Genomic DNA, 21457 nt, shown 5'->3' on the forward strand with positions numbered 1-21457 from the left:
ATTTTTTTACATTATAAACCCCAGGAAGATTGTAATTAAACGCACAAGCAATCTGCCTTTCCTGACAAGTTTAACAAAAGAGATCTGAATCTTTTAAAGTCTCTTTCCATAAGGATTGTGGCTCCCCTGCTGTTTGGAAAAGATAATTTCACTTGTAACCCTAATAACTTGAGCACGGCGGAGGCTGGCTCTGCAAACGGCATGCACTTCACTGCACATCTTGGCTCAGTTAGAAATCGGAAACAGATGGTCCTTGCGGCTGGCGTCCCACTCGGGTCCACTCAGTGCCAGCCCATGGTCGCTGGCTGGTTGCTGCTGGCACTGTGTGACTTGAACATAGTAGGACAGTGGCAGAAGAAATCAAATCTTTTTCACTGAGCAGCACACACTAATGTGGTTTGACAGATCTGACATTCTATACCCAACATCGAGTTAGAATATATTAACCTTTTCGTTTTCTTAAGCGTCTCTTGTACAAGTTACAAAGCCACCCTCAGTAAAGAGTTTTGGGGACAAGGAAGCGCTTTGCAAAAACTACAGGCGACCCTTTCCACGTGCTCCCCCACTCCTGAAGTTGTTAGAAACAGCAAGGTGGCATTCAGAAAAACAAGATGCTGCGTTTGGAACCCCTGCCCTAAAGCAGGCCAAACCCTAAGCTGGTAGCGTTAGCATCTGCTGCAGTTCAATCAAGGAAGAAAACCGAACAGCAAGTGGTAAAAAAAAATAAAAAATGCAAGCGCTTTTGTAAATGTACAGTGCAATCCTATATATATATATATACTCTCAGAAGTAAGCTCTGTTGATTTTAATTGGACTTACTCCCAGGAAAATGCGTATTGGATTACAGCCTTGGTATTTTTTTTCTTTTATTTCTTCCCTCCTCCCCTAAGAATCTCGACTACAAATAAGATTCTTTGTTTTTATTGACTAAGGGAATGTTCCTGTGCCTGCCTGAGCTTGGCTTTCATGCCACAAGTCTGCTTGCTCTTATTGGCCAGGAGCCTCAGCTTGGCTAATCTTTCTGGAATCGAGCTTTGGCCTGTGATGAAGCTGTGGTCCCATGCCCAGCTCATACACTCTCTGTGTGGCAGAGCTGCCACTTCCCAGGAGCTGGATCCCCAGCCAGGCTGATAATGTCCAAAGGATGGAATCAGGCGGATGCAGTACCGCCAGCAGTCTCCAAGGACGCATCTAAACATGGGGAGAAATTCAATTCAGATCACATTCAAAAGCAAACGCACTGAATCAACACTTTCCAAAACAAGGTGCGAACCGGAAAATCAGCCATCCTTCAGAACTTGCACCTCTCCACATTTTTCAGTGCCAAGGACCGCGGAGAAAAATGAATATGCAAGAGTAACGTGTTTGTGTAACTGCATGTATATATATTATGAAAATAGCATTCAAAAATGAGTTATATTAGAGGAGAAATGCTTAGTGAAAATCTGTATATTAGGCAAAATTGCGTACAAAAAAAAGGTGTATTTTTGGAGAAATTTGCACTAAAATGATGGTGAATTTTCATGAGGACTTTTTCTAAGGAAAAAATGCAAACTGATGTGGAAATGTGGAGAACAAAAATTACAATTGGAAGTGTGTTGGGGAGTGATCATTGCAAGCAGCACCTATGTGATTCACTCATTTATTGTGATCTTGGCCTCTAAATGTTATGAGACTGGGGTGGAATGCAACCACAGCGAGCACCCAAATACACATGCCGTTAACAATGTGACTAGTGTTGAACATTTTAAAAAAAAAATCCAGGTGCACTGCTGGGGAGGGGTGATGATCAAGTTCACTGCATAGGGGGAAGTGAAAGTTAAGTCTCCCTCCACATCTGCAGTCTCTATTAAATTCATCACACACATACACATGCCCACCCTGCATGGGATTTCATATTAGAGTGGCGAAACTCCTGTCTGCACATATGGGAGGTGTTTTTATTTTTATTTTCTTAAAGCTAGTTGTGCCTTAGGGGTGGCTGGATGTCAAGGAGATTGTGGCTGGGGAAGGAAGACTTAAATCTTTCCACACCATACCGTGTGATCTCCACCCATGTTTGGTAGTTCATTTTGTAAAGCACACGTGGTGTTTCCAAATCGTAGCTTCAACCTCACTTGTAGTTTTGCCCTGAGCCAACCACTGGACTCTGGTTATGTATGAATGGAGCCAAAGTCTGCTCCCATAAGATTCTCCTCCTGGGAAGATTCTAGCGGGGTGGGGAAGTCCTCTGCGAAGAAAAACTGTGAGAAGAACGTAACAGAATCCTGGAAAATTCCTCTGTGTAGACTTGTACCCAGCACACACCAGTTGTGTGATTACTGTACTGCAGCCTGCTCTTTGTGGCCTAGTAGAGATCTGCCCAGGGATTAGCAAATGCTCTTAAAGTGTGTTTTGCAGAGGCAAGTTGCACTGAGAACAATCCCATGTGCTGCACGTGCCCTTAGGACACATCTGCCCTGCAGGATGTGCCGGTTATATTTCATGCAGCTTTCATTCTCTTCGTCTATACAGAACATTTGCATTTTCCACATTCCTGTGCCACATTGTTCTGCTTTTATTTCATCTTATCTCCACAGTGTTTGAGGTTTTTTCCTCAGGTATCCAAATATGATCAGCTCTGCTGACACATGGTGGGTTACAAAGGATGAGTGTGTCAAGTCTCCATCCACATATTTGGGGAACAATTATTGTTTGCTTCTTCATCACGTTTTGCAATACACATAGTAAATAATAAAATCAACAAAAGCTAAAAGACTCCTCCTCTGATGTATTTAAAAGGGACAAGGTCTACCTACCCTGTCTAAAGGACGAGCACAACAAAGCCCACTGACATCTCTAACTACCCTCCCAATTGCAAAGTGTAAGCCTTGGTAGGTAGGAATGTTTTTGCCTGTTGTTTAAAAGCAGGAAGATATGGAGACAGTTTGCATCTCGCAAACTGGGAGCCACCACTGAAAATAATCCCTTTTTATCAGAATAGTAGTAGTTACAGTGTATTATTATGTGTTCAATGAGGGCATGGAGATGGGGAAGCGTGAGAGGGACTTGAGAGCATGCATGCCAGCCCCACAGCCCTATGCCACCTGAGCCATCTTGCTACAGCGTTCCCAACAATGCAAAGTCTTCTAGCCATGCATCATATGACACATTAGGAACAGCTCCCTAATACAGCTGGCAACCTTTTGATTTTATTTCAGAGGGCAAAGAGGACTCTTGCGCCTGTTTAACAGCCACAAGGCAAGCAGAACTTGAACAGATGCACATTTCCCTCATCGCTGCATAAGCAGGCTGAGAGGTGCACGCCCACTGAATTTCTGCCTGTTGTGCATATTAGCCTACTGAGAAGCATCATCCTGTTGAATTTTTGCCTCCTGTGCGTCTGCTAGGGCAATAAGAGCCCAGCCCAGGAAAATAATGACAGTCCTTGAAGACTAAGTTATATCAATTTTCGGCTCGAATCCCTTTTAATTATACCTCAATACCACATTTATTTAGAGTTTGGACCTGCTAGCGCATTAGTTGATTTAATGCACACCACACTAAGGATTCAAAGCGATGAAAAGAAAACGACTCACATTATGCCTGAAAAAGATTGGGCCCTAAGGCATTAGAAGTAGCACTTTGCTTGTAATTGAGTTGGCTGTCACTTAGGGTTTTGGTTACTCAAAGCCCTTCTTAAAACACCATTCTAATCAAACATTTGCTTAGAGGTAATCACATATGTGCTTTGTTGAATTGGGACCATACCGAGAGATGGCGGAGGAGAAGGAGAGGATAAACCTAAACTGCTAAAGAACATTTAATTGTTGAGCCACCTAAAGACATAATTAAATGCCCTTTTACACTAATTTCAAGACTGCTATACCAGTGTAAGCAATGTTTGGGTCTTCTGTAGCCAGGCCATTCTAATAAGTTTCAGAGGCCCCAGCAAAAGCATTTTAAGCATGAACTCCTGTGGCATGGAAAACTTTGCACATGTAACTTGTAAGCAGGGTTCCCAGGAACTAAGCAACACTCCTGTACAGATCACTGCAAAGCAAGACACAGAAATTAAGGCGGCACAACTTTTCATATCAATATGGGTCCATGCCTGAACCGAATTTCTGAATTCAGATTTATGTTAGATAAGTAACTGGATGTGACCGGTTTTTGATCTTTTATGTTTACTCACTTAAGCACGTGGTGGTTTCTTTTCTCTTCTTAGGCCCCCACCCCATAACTTTTTTAGCCTGCAGTCCTAGCCATACTAACCTGAGAGCAACTCCCATTGAACTCAGTGGCACTTACTGCCAAGTAGCCACATATAGACTGGCTCTGTGAGACTCTTTTGCTAGGCTGCATGTGAGATGAGGGATCTTTTAAAAAAAGTTGATTGCACTATAGGAAATCCTGCAGGTGTGTTCAGACTTTGGCTCCCTCCAGTCCCAGCCTGTATGGCCAGTTGCCGGGCATGATGGGGATGGCAGTCCAGCAACATCTTCCAGACACCATGTTGGCTAGACCTTCCCTATCCCTACTACTTTCTGTTAGAGTTACCATCTTTTTTTAAAGTGGTCCTGGTCCTCTGCAGTTAGCAGCATCCTGGCACTCAAAGATAACTTCCCCAGCACTTCATCTGCATGCTGTGGAAAGTTTTACTAGTTGAAACTTAGCTCACCATGTGACACTTATAGGAAAAGTCCCCCTTCTATGTATTGTATTGGTACCGTTTCTGACATATAAGAGGAAGGGCCGTAGCATTGTGGCAGGACATCTGCTTTGCATGCAGAAGGTCCCAGGCAATCCCCCAGCACCTCCCAGCCAGGACTGGGAGAGATTCTAGTCTGAACATCTGAAAAGCCACTGCAAGTCAGTGCAGGCATTGCTGAACTGGATAAACCAACAGTCTTCTTCAATATAAGGCAGCTTTCTGTATTTGTTCCCATTTCACAAGACCTTTCTTTGCTTTGACTGTGCTCTGATGCAAGAAAGCCAGCAGGCAAAGCTTTTCTTGGTATAGTAATCAAACTATCTATTTAATGTCTCTGTGCAAGGATGTTCTTAGAGACTGAGGAGAATGGCAGCTTTGAAAACTGCCCTGTGATCCTTGGTTGAAGGGCGGTATAGAAATGTAATAAATAAAAATAAATTAAAGGTGGTTTCACGTGCAAATACACAACTTTCTGTCTACCTTGCCTGTTTTGCAAGCCTCTCTTCATCTTCTATCCTGCCGCCACACTTTCACAACCCTTCAGTGGGCAAGGAAATTCCTCAAACTCACAGATGCAAACTGTGTACTGCTTTAGTTTCGGTGGCATTTCCAAGCTGATTATTTGACTAAGCAGCTCTTGCTGCTTAGGAGCACTTTCTAGATGAGTACAGCAGGTGGCAGTGCCTATGCTGCGTGCCACTGAGAAAACTTTGAGAGAGAACAACAAAGGGCATCCCTCTCGCTCCGTCTGTGGAGCCAGTATGGAAAATGCAAGCTCAGTGGTAGAGTGCATGGCTTGTGTGCAAAAGGTCCCAGATTCAGTCCCAGGTAGGGATGAGAAAGACTCCTGCCAGAACCTCTGGAAGTGCTGCCAGCCATTGTCAACAATACCAAGCTAGATGGAGAAATGGTCTGACATCATCATCATCATCATCATTTTTTATTTGTATGCCGCCTTTCCATAAATAAAACAATGCTCAAGGCGGCTTACAACATGACAACATGACAAAAGCCATAAACAATAGATCATCAAAAATATACATCAAAAAATATACAACCAAATGGAAAACAATTTCCACATAAATCATAAAATCTAAAACTTAGAATACAGTATTAATATTATTAATGTCACAATTTAAAATTACAGATAGGTAGCCGTGTTGGTCTGCCATAGTCAAAACAAAAAAAATTCCTTCCAGTAGCACCTTAAAGACCAACTAAGTTAGTTCTTGGTATGAGCTTTCGTGTGCATGCACACTTCTTCAGATACACTGAAACAGAAGTTTCCAGACCCTTCTATATAGTGAGAAGGTGGGGAGGGGTATTACTCAGAAGGGTGGTGGGAATATCTGCCAATCACCCATTCCCACCACCCTTCTGAGTAATACCCCTCCCCACCTTCTCACTATATAGAAGGGTCTGGAAACTTCTGTTTCAGTGTATCTGAAGAAGTGTGCATGCACACGAAAGCTCATACCAAGAACTAACTTAGTTGGTCTTTAAGGTGCTACTGGAAGGAATTTTTATTGTTTTGACAGTTTAAAATGACATAGTTATAAATAATGTGACATTTATTTAAAAGTGGGAGTGCTCTTCAATAAGTTCACAGCATGCAGGATTTTCAGAGAGGAAAAATGCTGGAGAGCTTGCTCCTAAGACTCAGCAGGAAAGGTGTTCCTGCAAGGCACCTAAACGAATCATTTCAAAACTAATGCGATCCTTGACTTCATTAACAAAAGCTTAGTGCCTCGATAAGAAGTAGCAAGACCTGCTCAAACAATTGCCTAAACCAAAGGTGAGGAAACCTTGCAGCCAGGCAGCCCAAGATATTTATCTTCATAAGTTTGACAAGTGAATGGGGTCACCCACCTGACATCAAAACAAAGACTGGGATCCATTTTGGGCAGGCTGGCTGAAGGCTGGCTGGGAGAGATGCCTTTGACTCCAGGGCTGCACTGCTGTGGGGAACAAGTCCCTCTTGAAACGACCATGCTGTAAGATCTGGACTTACTCCATGCGGACTGAAGGTGTGAATAGGTGAAATAAGCCATACCTCTTAAACTATGACAATCTCCACTGTGTCTTCAATTCTCCATAGGGGCACAAACCCTGGGTGAGCACCTGGAACCCCCTGGCAGAGGGTGGGGGTGGCACCCAACTTTTGTAACACTATTTTGTCTAAACAACTGAGGGAAATTCCTAATGATAAGAGCTGTTCAACAGTGGGATAAACTTCCTCAGGAGGTTCTGGGATCTCCTTTGCTGAATGTATTAACACTCAAGGTTATGTTTTATCTTCCAGGAATACTGCAGTTGCAAGGTTCCTGCACTTAGCAGGGTGTTGGACTGAATATGACCCAGAGAAACTATAGTTGAAAGAAGTTCCCCTTCTCTCTTCTGTGCTGTTCCTATCTCTATTTAGCTTCTACCACCAGCACTTTCTGTGTTTGTCTGTGCATCAGGACATGTGCATTATGTGGGGAAAAGGGGTCTAGTAACAACTGTCAACACTCTTTAAATGCCCCATTTCTCAGGATTCTTTGAGGGAAGCCATGACCGTTTAAAGTGGCATGATACTGCTTTCAATATATAGTATAGATGAGGCCCAAATGCAGCAAAGCGTGTTCTCCTTCAGGGAGAGCACGTGTTGCGGTGGGGTCTACTGAGTCACCCCTTTGTTGCTGGGTAAGTTCTCCAAGATGGCCAGGGGGCATTGATTGGATTGCCGAGTTGCTGGGGCAAAAGTTATGTTGCAATTTTGGTGGGAGGGGTAAAAGGTTTAAATACTCTGCACGCAGCCTTGTACTTTCTCTTTTGCTGCGTGCAATGGATCACCCGCCCACCCGCCCTAGAATAAGGGGTTTGTTGTGTTGACCTTGCTATGCCTGTCATGGGGTCGTCTGCCTTTGAGCAGGGGCCTGGTAGGAATTTTTCCACCTGGCAAATTAGCTGGCTGGGTGGTTTTTGCCTACTGCGTAGCAAATCGTCACAACTTGTAAGGTTGTGGTTAGGCATTGGTTATAAATCTGGTGGAAGAGGGGTTAGGATAGGCTGGGCCTACCCCTCCATGGAGGGGTTCAGGATAGGCTGGGCCTGCCCCTCCATGGTTGCTGCGGAAAGGGAATTCCGTTAAAGGAATCCTGGGGCTTGCCATCTTCTCGTCCAATCCCTGGAATGGGACTAGGGCCGGCAAGCCTTCGGGGAGCAGGCGGGTGAGAGTTGAGGGTCTGTGTCTCAGCTCCAATTCTTCCCCGACTTGCTTTCCCCCGCACTGTCTTTCGGTGGTGCCCGGAAGTCAGTTCTGTCCCCAGGCGGGGGGACAGATAGTCTTAACCAATGCCTAAACAACCACTCACAGTTTGTATTTTAATAAAGTTGTGGCCAAAATCATGCCAAAAATCTTAAACAAAAATTACGTGTCCGTTGTGAGTTATTTTGGGGGGTGGATTGGGGACCTCAACACGCAAAACAAAAAACATAGTGAAAAGCAGTTTGGTAGTTTACCATTGCATTTATATAATAAATGTCCAGCGTGCCTATTTTATATTCTCTGTTATGATCTTCCGTATTTACTTGGGTGGCCAGGTTATGACTATGTGTTGTATAAAAGACATCACAGAGTTTGGAGCTTGTGTTGGGCATCGTGTTGAGCAAGGAGTGGGGTTGTTCTAAAACTTCCCAGGAAGTTTAACTTGGGCTAGTAAAAAAGAAAGAAAGTAAAAATAATTGAGGACTGTGGTATATTGATTAATCATACTGAAGAAAATACTTGTTTCCATAATGCATTGCAAATTATGGATTGTTCTAAATTTACATGGCTAATTAGTCAAAATAAGAACGTACCTGGGATGTGAACTCTTCCTTGGAGCCCATGCACAGTTTTGGAAAATTCAGGGGGGGTTGATTCTATTACACCAGCATAGTTCCTTAAAAGACCTAATCAGAAAAACCTGTCTTCAGTTGCACAATGCTAGCGTGCATATTCAACACAAGGCCAAAGACATGTGATTGGATAGGCCTTTAATTTGAGCAAGGATCCAAAAATAGCTGGTGGGATATTTTTTCTCTCTCTTGGATTTTCTCCCACAGGCAATGCACCGTTGAATGTACTGCTTCATCCCATTGTGATTTTGTTTCCCTTCCAAGCTGGAAGACTTGGTCACTTTAGGCTTGTTCTGCTGGATCAGAAGAAACTTATCTCAGCTGCCTTCCATGCTACCGAAGGGGATTATGTCACCCTAATTCCCATCTCTCCACCCTATATAGTGAAACAAGCAAACAAAAACCAGTGTTGAGCAGGCCTCTGCCACAAAGGGGAATGGAAACCTGGTCAAAACCTTTGCTCTGATTTTGTGTGAAGCATTGTTTGTGCTTGCAGCTAGCATATTATTATTATTATTATTATTATTATTATTATACCACCCTTCATCAAAAGATCTCAGGGTGGTTCACAAGATATAGAGGCCTTAGACTCTAAAGATATTGGGTGCTCCAGCATCTTTTTCAAAAAATACCTCTCATGATCTGGTGGATGCTATCTGTGGCTGCACATGGTTTGGTCCTGCATGGTAGTAGCTCCTTTCTGTTTAGATGTTATCACCTGCACTAATATGGTCCTTGAAGTATCTTTAAGATTTGCAGATGGACAATACTGGAAGGACAGCTCAGTGCATCCAGTAGTACCATAGGCCAAAGGACTGAAGGATCTCTTGGTGTGTAACTATGGCAGACAGTGGCAGAAAAGAATATAGCCATGTCATCTTCATATACTGACTGAGTTGTCTGCATAGCAGGCAGATGTGTTGTTTTTATTTTATTCAGGTATCACACCATAAAGGAAAGAATGCAACAGTGAGTTTCTTTCAATAATAAATATATATTTTTACTTAATCAGTTTGTATTTATTTATTCTTTGAAATTGGAAATTGGAAGGAGAAATAATGGATTTGTCTTGCGACAAATTCTATATTAGCAATTTCCCTGCATTTGCCCATTAAAAGCTGCAGGAGCAACTGTGAGGCACAGGGCATATAGAGCTGAGCAATGCTCAATTCCATAGAACTTCACTGAGATTTCCAGAAAAGGTGTGTGGGTCTGCTTCGAGCATGCCCCTCCTCAAGCTTAAATCGCGAATATTTTTAACGCAGAGGAATGGAGGGAAATGTTGTCACTATGATTTTGAGCTTGCTGTTTTGTGAATTTGCCATTTCATTTCAAAAATGAAAAGTTTGGGCTTTCTGGCTACATCCTTCCCCAAAGTTAGAAGATATTCTCCCTAACCTCAGACATAACAGAAGCTGATTATATTAAGTCTGGTGTGCTGTACTCTGCACATGAACAGAGATGGTTACTTCACATGTTTGGAAATTAGCTGTGCGTTGCATGTTCTGCTTTGCTCTAATGTGTCCTGGACTCCTGACTCGAATGAAACAATCATTTAGAACTCTCCACTCATAATGGGTGTGTTAGGGGCTCTGACAGGGTGGAATAACAGCTTATTTTGTATTCATCTGCATGCATTGACAATAGGAACATAGGAATGGTGCATCTCTACCCTACTCCAAGATTTCACTACTAGAGACTCAGATTACAAACTTGAACACTGAAGAACAATGCTAGGAATCTACACAAACACACTCAAACAATTAATATGGAATTCCCCACAGGCTGTAATTTTCTAGGGGCTGCTTTAAAAAAATAATCAGGACAATCCAGTGATTATCACCTGCTAATTCATGGGACATAAACTTGTCAGTGGCTCCTAGTAATGGTTAGTAACTGGTGAAATTATCCCATCAGAAATCATAATTAGCTAATCGTGTAACAATCTAAGGTGAGCGTTCTCCATTATTTGGGGATACTGTAGTTTATACAATTATTTGCGCATCAACAGAGTGCATCTCAAAAATGTGTGATGTGTAGTATGGCATCCCAATGTCATGATGGGTGTCACAGAGTCATGTATCACCCTATCTGTGACTAGCTACTTTCATGGGCCCTGTGTTTACAGTTAGGTTGACATGGGACCAAAGGAAAGTGGTTGTGGCACAAGCAGACACAGATGAATAGGCAGCGGAAATACACAAGAGGATACCTAGCAGAACTCAGGCCACTCTTCTTAAGGATGATGTTATTAAAAGATTTCAGATCCAAATTTTTAAACAGACTGCCTCAGCAAACTAAAGGGTTAAAGGTAAAGGGACCCCTGAACATTAGGTCCAGCCGTGACCGACTCTGGGGTTGCGGCGCTTATCTCGCTTTATTGGCCAAGGGAGCCGGCATACAGCTTTCCGGGTCATGTGGCCAGCATGACTAAGCCACTTCTGGCGAACCAGAGCAGCGCATGGAAACACCGTTTACCTTCCGGCCGGAGTGGTACCTATTCATCTACTTGCACTTTGACGTGCTTTTGAACTGCTAGGTTGGCAGGAGCAGGGACCGAGCAACAGGAGTTCACCCCGTCGTGGGGATTCGAACCGCCAACGTTCTGATCGGCAAGTTTAACCCACAGCGCCACCTGCATCCCAAAAACTAAAGGGTGAAAACACAGTAATTCCATGAGGATATGCATGGCAAATGGGACATTTCTAGTTCGTTAAACAAGTAAAAGGTTGCAGCAATCAACATCTGAGCACAAGCAAAGATGACTGAGTTTGAATGTTTAGTTGTGCCAAATTTGTATGACCAGAAAACAGAAATCAATATAAAAAACTCCATGTCTGAATTGTGAAAATATTAAAGAATGTTAGTTAACTCAATGTGTACATCTGGGCATTGAGGAACCTCATAGATACAGTGGTACCTTGCAAGACGAATGCCTCGCAAGACGAAAAACTCGCAAGACGAAAGAGTTTTCCGTTTTTGGGTCGTTCCGCAAGATGAATTTCCCTATGGGCTTGCTTCGCAAGACGAATCGTTTTGCGAGTTCTTGCGAGTTTGTTTCCTTTTTCTTAAAGCCGCTAAGCCGTTAATACCCGCTAAGCCGCTAATAGCCGTGCTTCGCAAGACGGAAAAAACCGCAAGACGAAGAGACTCACGGAATGGATTAATTTCGTCTTGCGAGGCACCACTGTATAGCCTACAATGTCAGAACTGATCCTTTAGTGGCATCAGCCCTTTCAAACTCCCTCCCATTACATACCAGACAAGCACCATCTCTGTTGTCTTTTGGGTGCCTGTTGAAAACATTCCTCTTTCAACAAGCCTTCAAAGTGAAGATTCTTACCCTAGTTGCTATGTGTATTGAATCTTAAATAGTTTGATGTCATTTATTTTATTTATTACATGCATACCCTGCCTTTTCTTCAAGGAAAGAAACTGCGACTGCCCAAGAGCGCCCTGCCTGTGAGCTTCATGGCTGGCTGAGTGGGGAATTGCACTCTGGTTTCCCAGGTCATAGTCATACACTCTAACCACTACACCACATGGACTGGTTTTTTTTATAGATGCAATTGTTTTCTATATGTTTTTTATTGTACTATATTGTGAAATCGCTTGCTGAGATGCTTCCTAGAAAGCAATGAATGAATGAAATAGTTAAATAAATAGTACCAAATGCCTAATTTCGATTTTCGGTATCATCTCTCGTCATGATGGCTATATGTGTCCTCTGGGATCAGAGGTGGAATGCCTCTGAACACCAGTTGCTGGGGAACAACAGCAGAAAAGGGCTACTGAGTTCATGTCCTGCTTTGTGAGCTTTCTAGAGAGAAGAAGAAGAAGAGTTTGGATTTGATATCCTGCTTTATCACTACCCAAAGGAGTCTCAAAGCGGCTAACATTCTCCTTTCCCTTCCTCCCCCACAACAAACATTCTGTGAGGTGAGTGGGGCTGAGAGACTTCAAAGAAGTGTGACTGGCCCAAGGTCACCCAGCAGCTGCATGTGGAGGAGCAGAGATGCGAACCCGGTTCACCAGATTACGAGTCCACCGCTCTTAACCGCTACACCACACTGGCTCTGGAACTGGATGCTGGACTAGAAAGAACTTTGGCCTGATCCAGGAGGGCTCTCCCTACGCTCTTAACGGAGCTGCCTACATTTCATTTCGTGCTAGATGTTTTATCCTTTACGTGAACGAATGCTGGAAACTTAGGGCAATCTCTCAACACGTGTTCTGTAATTCTGATGTGTATGGGTTGCTTGATTTCTTATTATAACTGCTAGCACAGCTACTACTTTCATACTCACTTAGCAATGTACAGTAGGTGTGCTTAAGTCTTATTGAGAGCACAAAAGTGACACTCTCTGACCATGAGGCTTAAATCTAAGTAGGCAAATAGGGGAGTGCTTGAAAGAATAGTAACCAAAATAGAGCAGGCAATGGTCCCAGCAGTAAATTTTAAGAAAGTCAACTTTATTTATCTAGGGGGTTTAATGTGCTTTGCAGATACTGTCTTTTGGCATTTCCACTCAAGTTTAGTAAACACTTCAGTAATCCTTTCCCTGCCTTCAATATCGGACACATTGTGTTTTGTATAGGAAGTAGTCCACATTCATAACAATCTCCATAGGCAAATGTGTTCTAATTTTCATCCAGCATCTTGCTGAGTAAACATGCATGCTAAAACTGTCATACACATATAATCCTGTGTTAATCAGGAAAACGAAAAGGGGCCAGAGGGACCTGGATATGCAGGTACAATGTTACACATTTGTGGGGTGGGTGGGTGGGTGGGTGGGTGGGAATGTTGACGATCATCTCAGTCCTGAGCAGTTTTTCCTACTTTACAGAAGTTGAGGTTTAAAGGGAATATGTCTTTGTGGTTTATTAGCTTCCTAATGATATGGTTTTGCATGGGTGTCATTCACATGTCATGTTTTGCAGAACAGTGATTGACAAGAGTTAAATTCAAAACATGTAGTCGTTCTCTAGTGTGGGGGTTTATTATTTCCTCCTCCCCCCTCCTTTTCTGTGATTGAAGGAAAACTGTTTAGATGTTTGTTTCCAAAACGGCATCTGTCAGCAATCAAAGAGGGGGGAAATGCATAAAACAAATGCAATTGTTTAGAGTAGCATTTCCTGGATCATGTTAAATGCTTGATTTGCTCCCCATTATGTTCACTAAATAATTTTGTTTTCCACAATAATTGTAATATTTAACATGTTGCATTTAATCTTCTTTCAAGGCTATTAGTAACAGCTCACTTAGAAAAGGAGTAGTTGCTCGACAAGAAAAGATCCGCTGCCACCCACATCATAAAGAAAAATGGTAAAGTTAACTGCACCCTAATTGTTCTGGATCGAAAACACAGTTATTCAACAGCATTGATTCTTTACATCAGACTACTGTACTGTCCAGAATGGAGTGATTTCATGCTGTTTCCACTGCTAAAATGAACTCTATATTCTTTTCCTGTAATCACTTCAAGTGTTTGGCATGTTTTTCATAGCTAAGTTAAAGACAGAGCCAATAATATCAATACTGAGCCCAAAAGACCCTATCCACATAGTGGAAAACAAAGAATTTCCTGCAAACATTATCAGTCAATATATAATCATACAAGATCACACCAACTTATAGACATACTGGGGAGGGGGCAGGTTTGATCGTTTATTCGCCTACATTTTTAATAAGAGATAGAAAGCAATGTAGGCTCAGTGCTACTCAATTAATTATCACAAGTGCTGGCTAGTTGTTTCCTGTGAAAGAAAGGGAAGCAGGGAAGGATGAAATTCAATCTCATGTTGGTTAGATGCTGATTGTTGCTTAATCATCTTACTTTATATTTTGCATTACAGTTTTTAAGAGCACCAAGCAGCCTAAAGAAGAAAGAACAGGTACTTTTGATGACGCCAGAGTGAACAGACATGGATATTTCGGCCACCCATCACAAAGGCCACTGCTAACAACATCCATTTTCTTCCTGGATTCTGAGCACAACTTTAAGACTTCCTACACTAGCTAAAGCTACACCTGTAAATGGAGCTGATACTGAACACGGAGAGCATGCTAAGGACAAGTCAAACACCTGCGCCACTGATGTGATGATTTTATCATTACACACTTGTATGCATGTACATTTATGATATACATAAACACATTCATTGGTAAATTTATTGGTAAATTTACCTGGAAATTCTGAAACCTTCTATCTCAAGTGTCTTCTTGAGGATAAGTCAAACAATATTACCCTGCCATGGCAAAATTTCTCTCAGAAATAAGAAATAGAAGTCAACATGCTCTGGACAAAACATAGTGACTGCCTTGAAATCTTTTCCTTGTATCTCTGCTGCATTTTTACTTTCAAAACTGTTTTTGTGGGTCTTAGGACCGTAATAAAGAATGTACATGAACACGTAGGGCACACTAAGGACAAGTCAAACACCTGCACCACTGATGTGATGATTTTATCAAATACACACAAACTTGCATGCATGTACATTTAGGATATACATAAATATGTTTATCTGTGTGCACACCACATGTAGAAAGAAAAGGAAATCTCACTCAGAAGTGTATACGTACACATATAATTTTATTCTGTCCATGCATATTTATACCAATCTTATCTGACATCTCCTAATATGCACATGCATGCGCGCGCGCACACACACACATTGTATAACAAAATTCCTCAGTGCTGTTAGAGCTGAGTAAAAACTACTTCCAACCCATAATTAATAACTGTCATGCAGGTGGAAAAGTTAGAAAAGTCTGCGTTTTCAGGAAGCTAAACTATGGAATTCTTATTAATAGGCAAAATATTTCTCCATCATTTCAAAATCAATTTTGAACAATTTTACACTGATGAAGTGCATTTTAATGAAGCTTAGGTACCAAACTCTTATTATTCCACAAAAATTATCAAAACTATTTTCCAGCAAGGGGGAGAAATTTCAACCATTGAAAAATATGACCACCAATCTCCTAAAATTAAATATTTGAATGAAATCTATTGATTGACTCGCAAAATGAAACACTCTATTGTTGGTTCAGATGTTCATTCATGTGTCACTGAAGGAAATATCTTCATAAAGTAGGTTTGGATACTGCATTTCCAGATCCCTTCTTCAAGAATACAAGTAACAAGTAAAAGTACTTATATTAATACATATGTGTGAGCCTCATGGCAATAACATGTGTCACTTACTCATAGAACTTAGAAGGACTTCCTTTCAAGTAAACATGAACAGGATTGGCTGCCAATAAACCAAAAAAACAGAGGATACAAATTATGTGGTTGAGTTTTCATTTTAGTTCAAAGTGTTCCACAGATTATGCAACTTGGTGCATAACATCGCAGAATTGGTCTTCTAGTTTTGTGCTATGGCATGACTTTTGTTGAACAGGAGATGTATATCAGTGGTGCAGGTGCTACAAATATAAGTGGCAAACATTTGTGAGCTGTAACAAAAATGATGACATACAAAATATGAAATGATTTCCTTCACTGAAGTGACTTTACTGAGATAGATGTATAGCTATATGAATGATAGATGATAGATAGATAGATAGATAGATAGATAGATAGATAGATAGATAGATATTATGATGGTTCACTGTAAATTCAGGTCAATGGCATGCCATTTCTTTGTGGTGTAGCCTGAAGTGGAGATATGGCGGGCATGTGGTGATTTTGGATATCTTGGTGTTTTGAATACTCAGCGTATGGAAAATAGGACTCTACGAAATTAAATTTAAAACTCTAAAAGGGAAACGTCTAATTCAAAAGTGCCTTGTCTGGGTATCTGTTTGTAGGCCAATGGATTATTTTGAAACGTTATCAAATACACAATCACACACACACACACACACACACACACACACACATACACACCCCTGTATAATCCTCAGAGGGGTGAAGTCAAAGCTTAGATTTCATTTTCACATGAGAGCATTTTTAATTTTCTGAAGAATAAAACTCTTTCTTTAAACTATTTAGACCTGCATTTTGCTTTTATTTCCTGAAATGATTATGTTGTGTGCATAATGTTAAAAAATCACACATCTGAAACCTTCATTCCAGTTTGTTTCTTCTTGGTCATATGTATGGGGAAAGTAGCTGTGATAAACAGATACTGAATCAGACTGCAAATTCTTTTTTCGGGGGGGGGGGAGAGAGCAGAACCTAAAACATTGCATGATAGTCTCTAAGCAGTTCCATCTGTCAAGCAGAAATTTTAGGCTAATAGCCTGTGGCGATCTTCCTCCGCAGTCCACTACCTGCCTTTGTCCTACTAAGTCTCTATTCATTTTTTTTTTAAGCTGGGGGGGAGAGAGAGAAAAAGGAAAGGGGAAAACCTAGCAGACCAAAATCATCTGAGTGATGAAGCCCTAATTTTATCCGCCTCTCTTTGATGTTAAGCGGTGGGTTCTTACTTTAGAAAAAAAAAAGAGGGGGGAGAGGGAAAGAGAGAGAGAGAGAAGGAGAGGGAGAGGGAGAGGAGAAGACAGTGCTGGGAGCAGATGACTTTTCATCCCTACTTCACCTTGCCACTGGGTCTGTGAGAGATTGGTTCACTGTCAAGGAGATTTTTTTTTTTTACCCATGATTCCATATGGTATGGACTGGGCTACATGTTGCCCAACATGCCAGTGCAAATGTTTTCTCAATTAGGTGTCTTATCTCCCGTGAGTTAGCATCAGATGAAGCTTGCTGACAGCATAATGGCAGGGAAAACCTCCGACGGATCCATCAAATGGCAGCTCTGCTATGACATCTCGGCCAGAACTTGGTGGATGGTGAGTTGGCAGCACGGCTGCCTTTTTTTTTTTTCCTCCCTCCCCTTCCTTTTTCTACTTTCCCTCCCTCTTTCACAAAATGTCCCAGACCTCACATTTATCAAATTAACATTTGATTTTTTTTTTCACACTCTTCACTGGAGTAGCCTTGCACTTGTCCTACTTGTGTGTTTTTCCTCTGTAACAAGAGACTGTTCATGTGCCCTACATTTAAAATTGCTCCCTCCCCTTTTGGTTCTATTTGTTTTAAAATATAAAAGTACATGGATAAGTAGTCTGAAAAGCTTTCTTTTCGAATAACAACTTTTCCTCAACTCCTTTGGGTCCTCGTTGGTGATGTGCTTTGTTGTACTGTGGCATTGCAGATTCTCGTTTTTATGTTTCCCTATTGGGCATGTGGCTGCTTGTGTCAAATTATTAGAGTTGCTGATTTATAATATTTGCCAGGCAATATTAACACGTAATGGGCTAAGGAAGTTCAAGAGACATTTCAGGACATGCCATTTCTAGGAAAACTTTGGTGGTGGTTTTTCTGCCCGTCTCGCATTGCTGTGTATGGATCATGGCACGAATGTCCCATAAGAGGACCTGGTCTAACTTATCCTTTCATAAGGTTCTGTTAGAATTGATTCCTGTCCTGTTAGGATCTGGATCTGGGTGTTACAGATCCCATTTGAATGTCTTTTGGGTTCAATTAAAAGTTTTAATAAAGTTCCGACAGGCACTCTCAGAATGAGTTAACTCGCATGTCATGGTCACTCGGGCCAGACAACCTTTGACATCTTGAATCCATCAGAGGTACAGTGAGTTAGGAGGATGCACAATAGCCCATTGTGGCAGAAGAAGCAAGCCCTGTTGTGTTGAAGAGAGCCCTCAAATCATTACTGCCCTCGTTAGCGTGCTGTCCGTTAGGGATTAATTTGTTAGCAGTTAGCAGGGCTTCTTCTTTTCTCTTCTCTTCTCTTCTCTTCTCTTCTCTTCTCTTCTTTCTTTTTTAAAGTTTTCTGTAATTATTATTCTTGTGGCAAAGCGTGGTTTTTTCTTCCTCTTTTTTTAAGTGAGAGAATTTTTGCTGCCAGGACAATACACGCATTATGTGCTCCTAGCTGGACCGTGAACCCCTCCGTTTCAGTTCACATAGATATCACGGCTTGTTTTTGTTTTCTGTTTTTAAAAAGGACTGGTGAATGGAATTACAATGAAACTGATCATGCCATTGTTTTGTATGATATGCTGAAACAAGTAAGTGGGAGCAGTGAGGCTTAGACACAGAGACACACACGCACACACAGAGGAAACATCTCCCAGATCAATTTTGATGTCATTCGGAGAAGTTTAGGATGCCTGTGGACTTGAAAGACTTGAAAAAAAGTGCAATATGGAAGGATTTCATTCAGCGACTTGGCGGTATTCATTGCTTGTATCAAAAGGTGTTTGAGCTGTTAGATTTGTTTGAACTTTTCTTCGTTAGAAAGGTTTAACTGGTGGTTGCTAGCTAAATATTACATGCCGATTTGGGTTAATTAGAATAGAGGAAGTCTAACCGCTTCATTCATACCACTGATTTTCCAATTAGACTTTCTGCCAGCAGAAAATGCAGAAGGGATGTTCTTGGATGCTCTGAAATTGTCTATTCATTTGACTGATTAGCTTGTTATATACTGAAATGTGATTATTGATGCAAATCTATTTTCAGGGAATAGCCCTAAACTGTTCTTTTTCAGTACATATATTAGATGCCACACTTATGCTCTTATAAAGCTCCTGTTTTTATTGTCTTGTTCTTATGTGAGGTGGGGGGACTGTTTATATTTTCCCCAGGAATCTTAAAACATTGTCTCCTTTTGAAAATATATTAAAAGGCTTCATTTTAAAGAAAATGCATTTACTTTGCAGAAGTGTTACTGTTGTGGATATAATATGTAAAAAAAAAAAAATGCTGGAAACATTTAGCAATGCACTTGACAAGAAAATAAACAAGCTTCATAACCAGACAAGCTGTTGTTTAGATGAAACCTTACAGAAAGTTCCTGTAAAACTTTTAACATGCCACATAACTTATTTCCTCAATGTACAGACGCTAAAATCAACCCACTAAAAGTTAGCGGACTACAAGAAAAAGACATTTTTTATATTAAAAAAAAATCATTGAAATGAACCATACAAGGATTTGTACAAGAGACATGTCCATTTTCAGACAAGGATTCAATTATTGATACAAAAGTAAGCAGTTTTGATGCACACTCTGTAATATAAAGCATATTTTAGCCCCCCAAACCTCATCACATCTGTTAAGTTCTTTTAATCAAACCTCAGCTACACAATGCATTTTAATATACAAAGACAAAAAAGGAAGCTTTGAAAGTTACCTCATGCATCGTCTGGCTGCACAAAAAATCTCGGCTACTGCCTACTGCTAAACTTCAGTTTGGTACTGCCAGCATACAAAGAGATGAGTGAATGCCCTCTTTCCACCCGCTTGGACTCAGCTGCCAACACTGGGATATGCAATTTTGCTTTTTAATGAGTCGTAAACAATTTATGTGTGTCAATGGAGCGAGTTTGTTTTATTTCAGGGAGCAGGTTCAGAATCGGTTTGAAGTGGCTGCCGTCTCTACTGTATGGAAGTATGCTGTCCAAAATTTAAAGGTTCTGTGTCATTTTGATGAAAAGACCTATTATAATGAAAGAAATGGCTGTATGAAAGGGTGGGCACAGTAATCTCTTAGGCTCGGACTCTCTCTCTCTCCCGCTCTCCCTCTCCCTGGCATGATTTCACTCCAGTCTACAGTGTGTTTGTAGCTAGATAGTTGCTAGAATGGATGTCTAGTGGGGGGATGAAAAGCTTATTTTACTTTTGGACTAAACACTCTGTGTGTAAAAAGAAGAAGAATGAATGAATTTTGGCTTTATAATGCAAACTTCTCATTACATCTTTCTTATTAATTGATCTACATACAACTGATGCCATGGTGTATATATTAGGTCTCATCTTCATGGGAGTGAACAATGTTGTGGTCTAAGTAAAATGCAGACTGTAGGTAATTTTTTATTTTGGTGGCTCTTGCTGCCAAGTGATATGTTCAGTATCATCAGACACTTCATAGTACTGTAAGCAAGACTCAGTACATGTGTACATTTTAAGAATAATTACATTTGTTGTAATGACTGGCAAGAAATCTTTTGAAATCTAACCCTCTCTCCCTCATGCTTTAATCATGCCATTCTTGAAACAGATATTAATTTAGGCTAACACTCATATGACATCTTTGGTTTGCAAACTTCTGACATACAGCAAACCTATGTGAAATGAATTTGCCTCCCTAAGGTTAAAAGACTGTAAAGTTGGGCACTGTGGTTAAGGACATTTTATTTTCTATTTGAAAGGGGGGGAGGACATGTAATATCCAACAGGTATTTAAAATACTGAAGTAGGTATCCAAAGTTTATGTGACTGCTACCAGCTCTGCTAGCTTTATCAATGTTAGTTCCTGGTTTTTCAATTTTAATAGTATCCTGTAGAGGATTATCACATGGGTACAAGTGATAAAAGAGTTACAGATTTGTATACAATGCTGCACTGACTTCAGTGCTGAGCCCGGTCCCAAAACCAGGTTGATGTAAAGATGGAGTTTCAGAAGAGGCATGAATAGAGTAAATCTCAGTCATAGCTTGCTGTGGTTGAGATCAGAATAAATATTTCTTGCAAACTGTTCATCCTAGTGTCTTCATGATGACTTTGCATCTTTAAAAATGACTTATAAAAGAAGCTCTTCACTTGTGGGGACAGACATACTCACAGGTGCTTCTGAGTTTTAAATAAATCCTCCAGGCTTTCAAACTTTGTAACAGGTACAACATTTTAATGGATACCTACAAGGTACTTGTACCTGCCACTATTAAGCTTAACACAGTAATTCAGGGACCAAACCTACCAGTAGGATTACACCAATGTAGACTCTTCTAATACCCACCATTATGCTGCAAAATCTTCATTTCAGTATAGTCATTTCTTTCTTATAACTACCGGTATCATAAAAAATAGTTTCTAGAAATGTAACATTAAACATATTTGGGCC

At 41.0% G+C, this 21457-nt stretch overlaps 1 protein-coding gene and 1 long non-coding RNA gene across 8 annotated transcripts in view; one reads left to right on the plus strand and one right to left on the minus strand.

Annotated features, from left to right (window-relative positions):
• Positions 1-905: 905 nt before the first annotated feature.
• On the minus strand, positions 906-20121 carry LOC310846399. Its single transcript, XR_014565278.1, has 2 exons — positions 19748-20121; positions 906-1191 (listed from the first exon to the last, which is right to left on the minus strand). It is a non-coding gene; the product is annotated as an uncharacterized lncRNA (long non-coding RNA).
• NFIA (nuclear factor I A) overlaps positions 17160-21457 on the plus strand; it is a 412993-nt gene continuing 408695 nt past the window's right edge. The window contains exon 1 of one of the 7 annotated variants that reach the window (XM_083742770.1): positions 17160-17378. In XM_083742770.1, the coding sequence (XP_083598896.1) occupies positions 17283-17378 (96 nt within the window). In that variant the 5' untranslated portion in view covers positions 17160-17282. The remainder of the gene's footprint in view (positions 17379-21457) is intronic. The other 6 variants (XM_083742775.1, XM_083742766.1, XM_083742760.1 and 3 more) reach the window with 6 other exon arrangements.

Source organism: Podarcis gaigeae, assembly GCF_964106915.1.
Source record: "Podarcis gaigeae genome assembly, chromosome: 6".
Taxonomy (NCBI): domain Eukaryota; kingdom Metazoa; phylum Chordata; class Lepidosauria; order Squamata; family Lacertidae; genus Podarcis; species Podarcis gaigeae.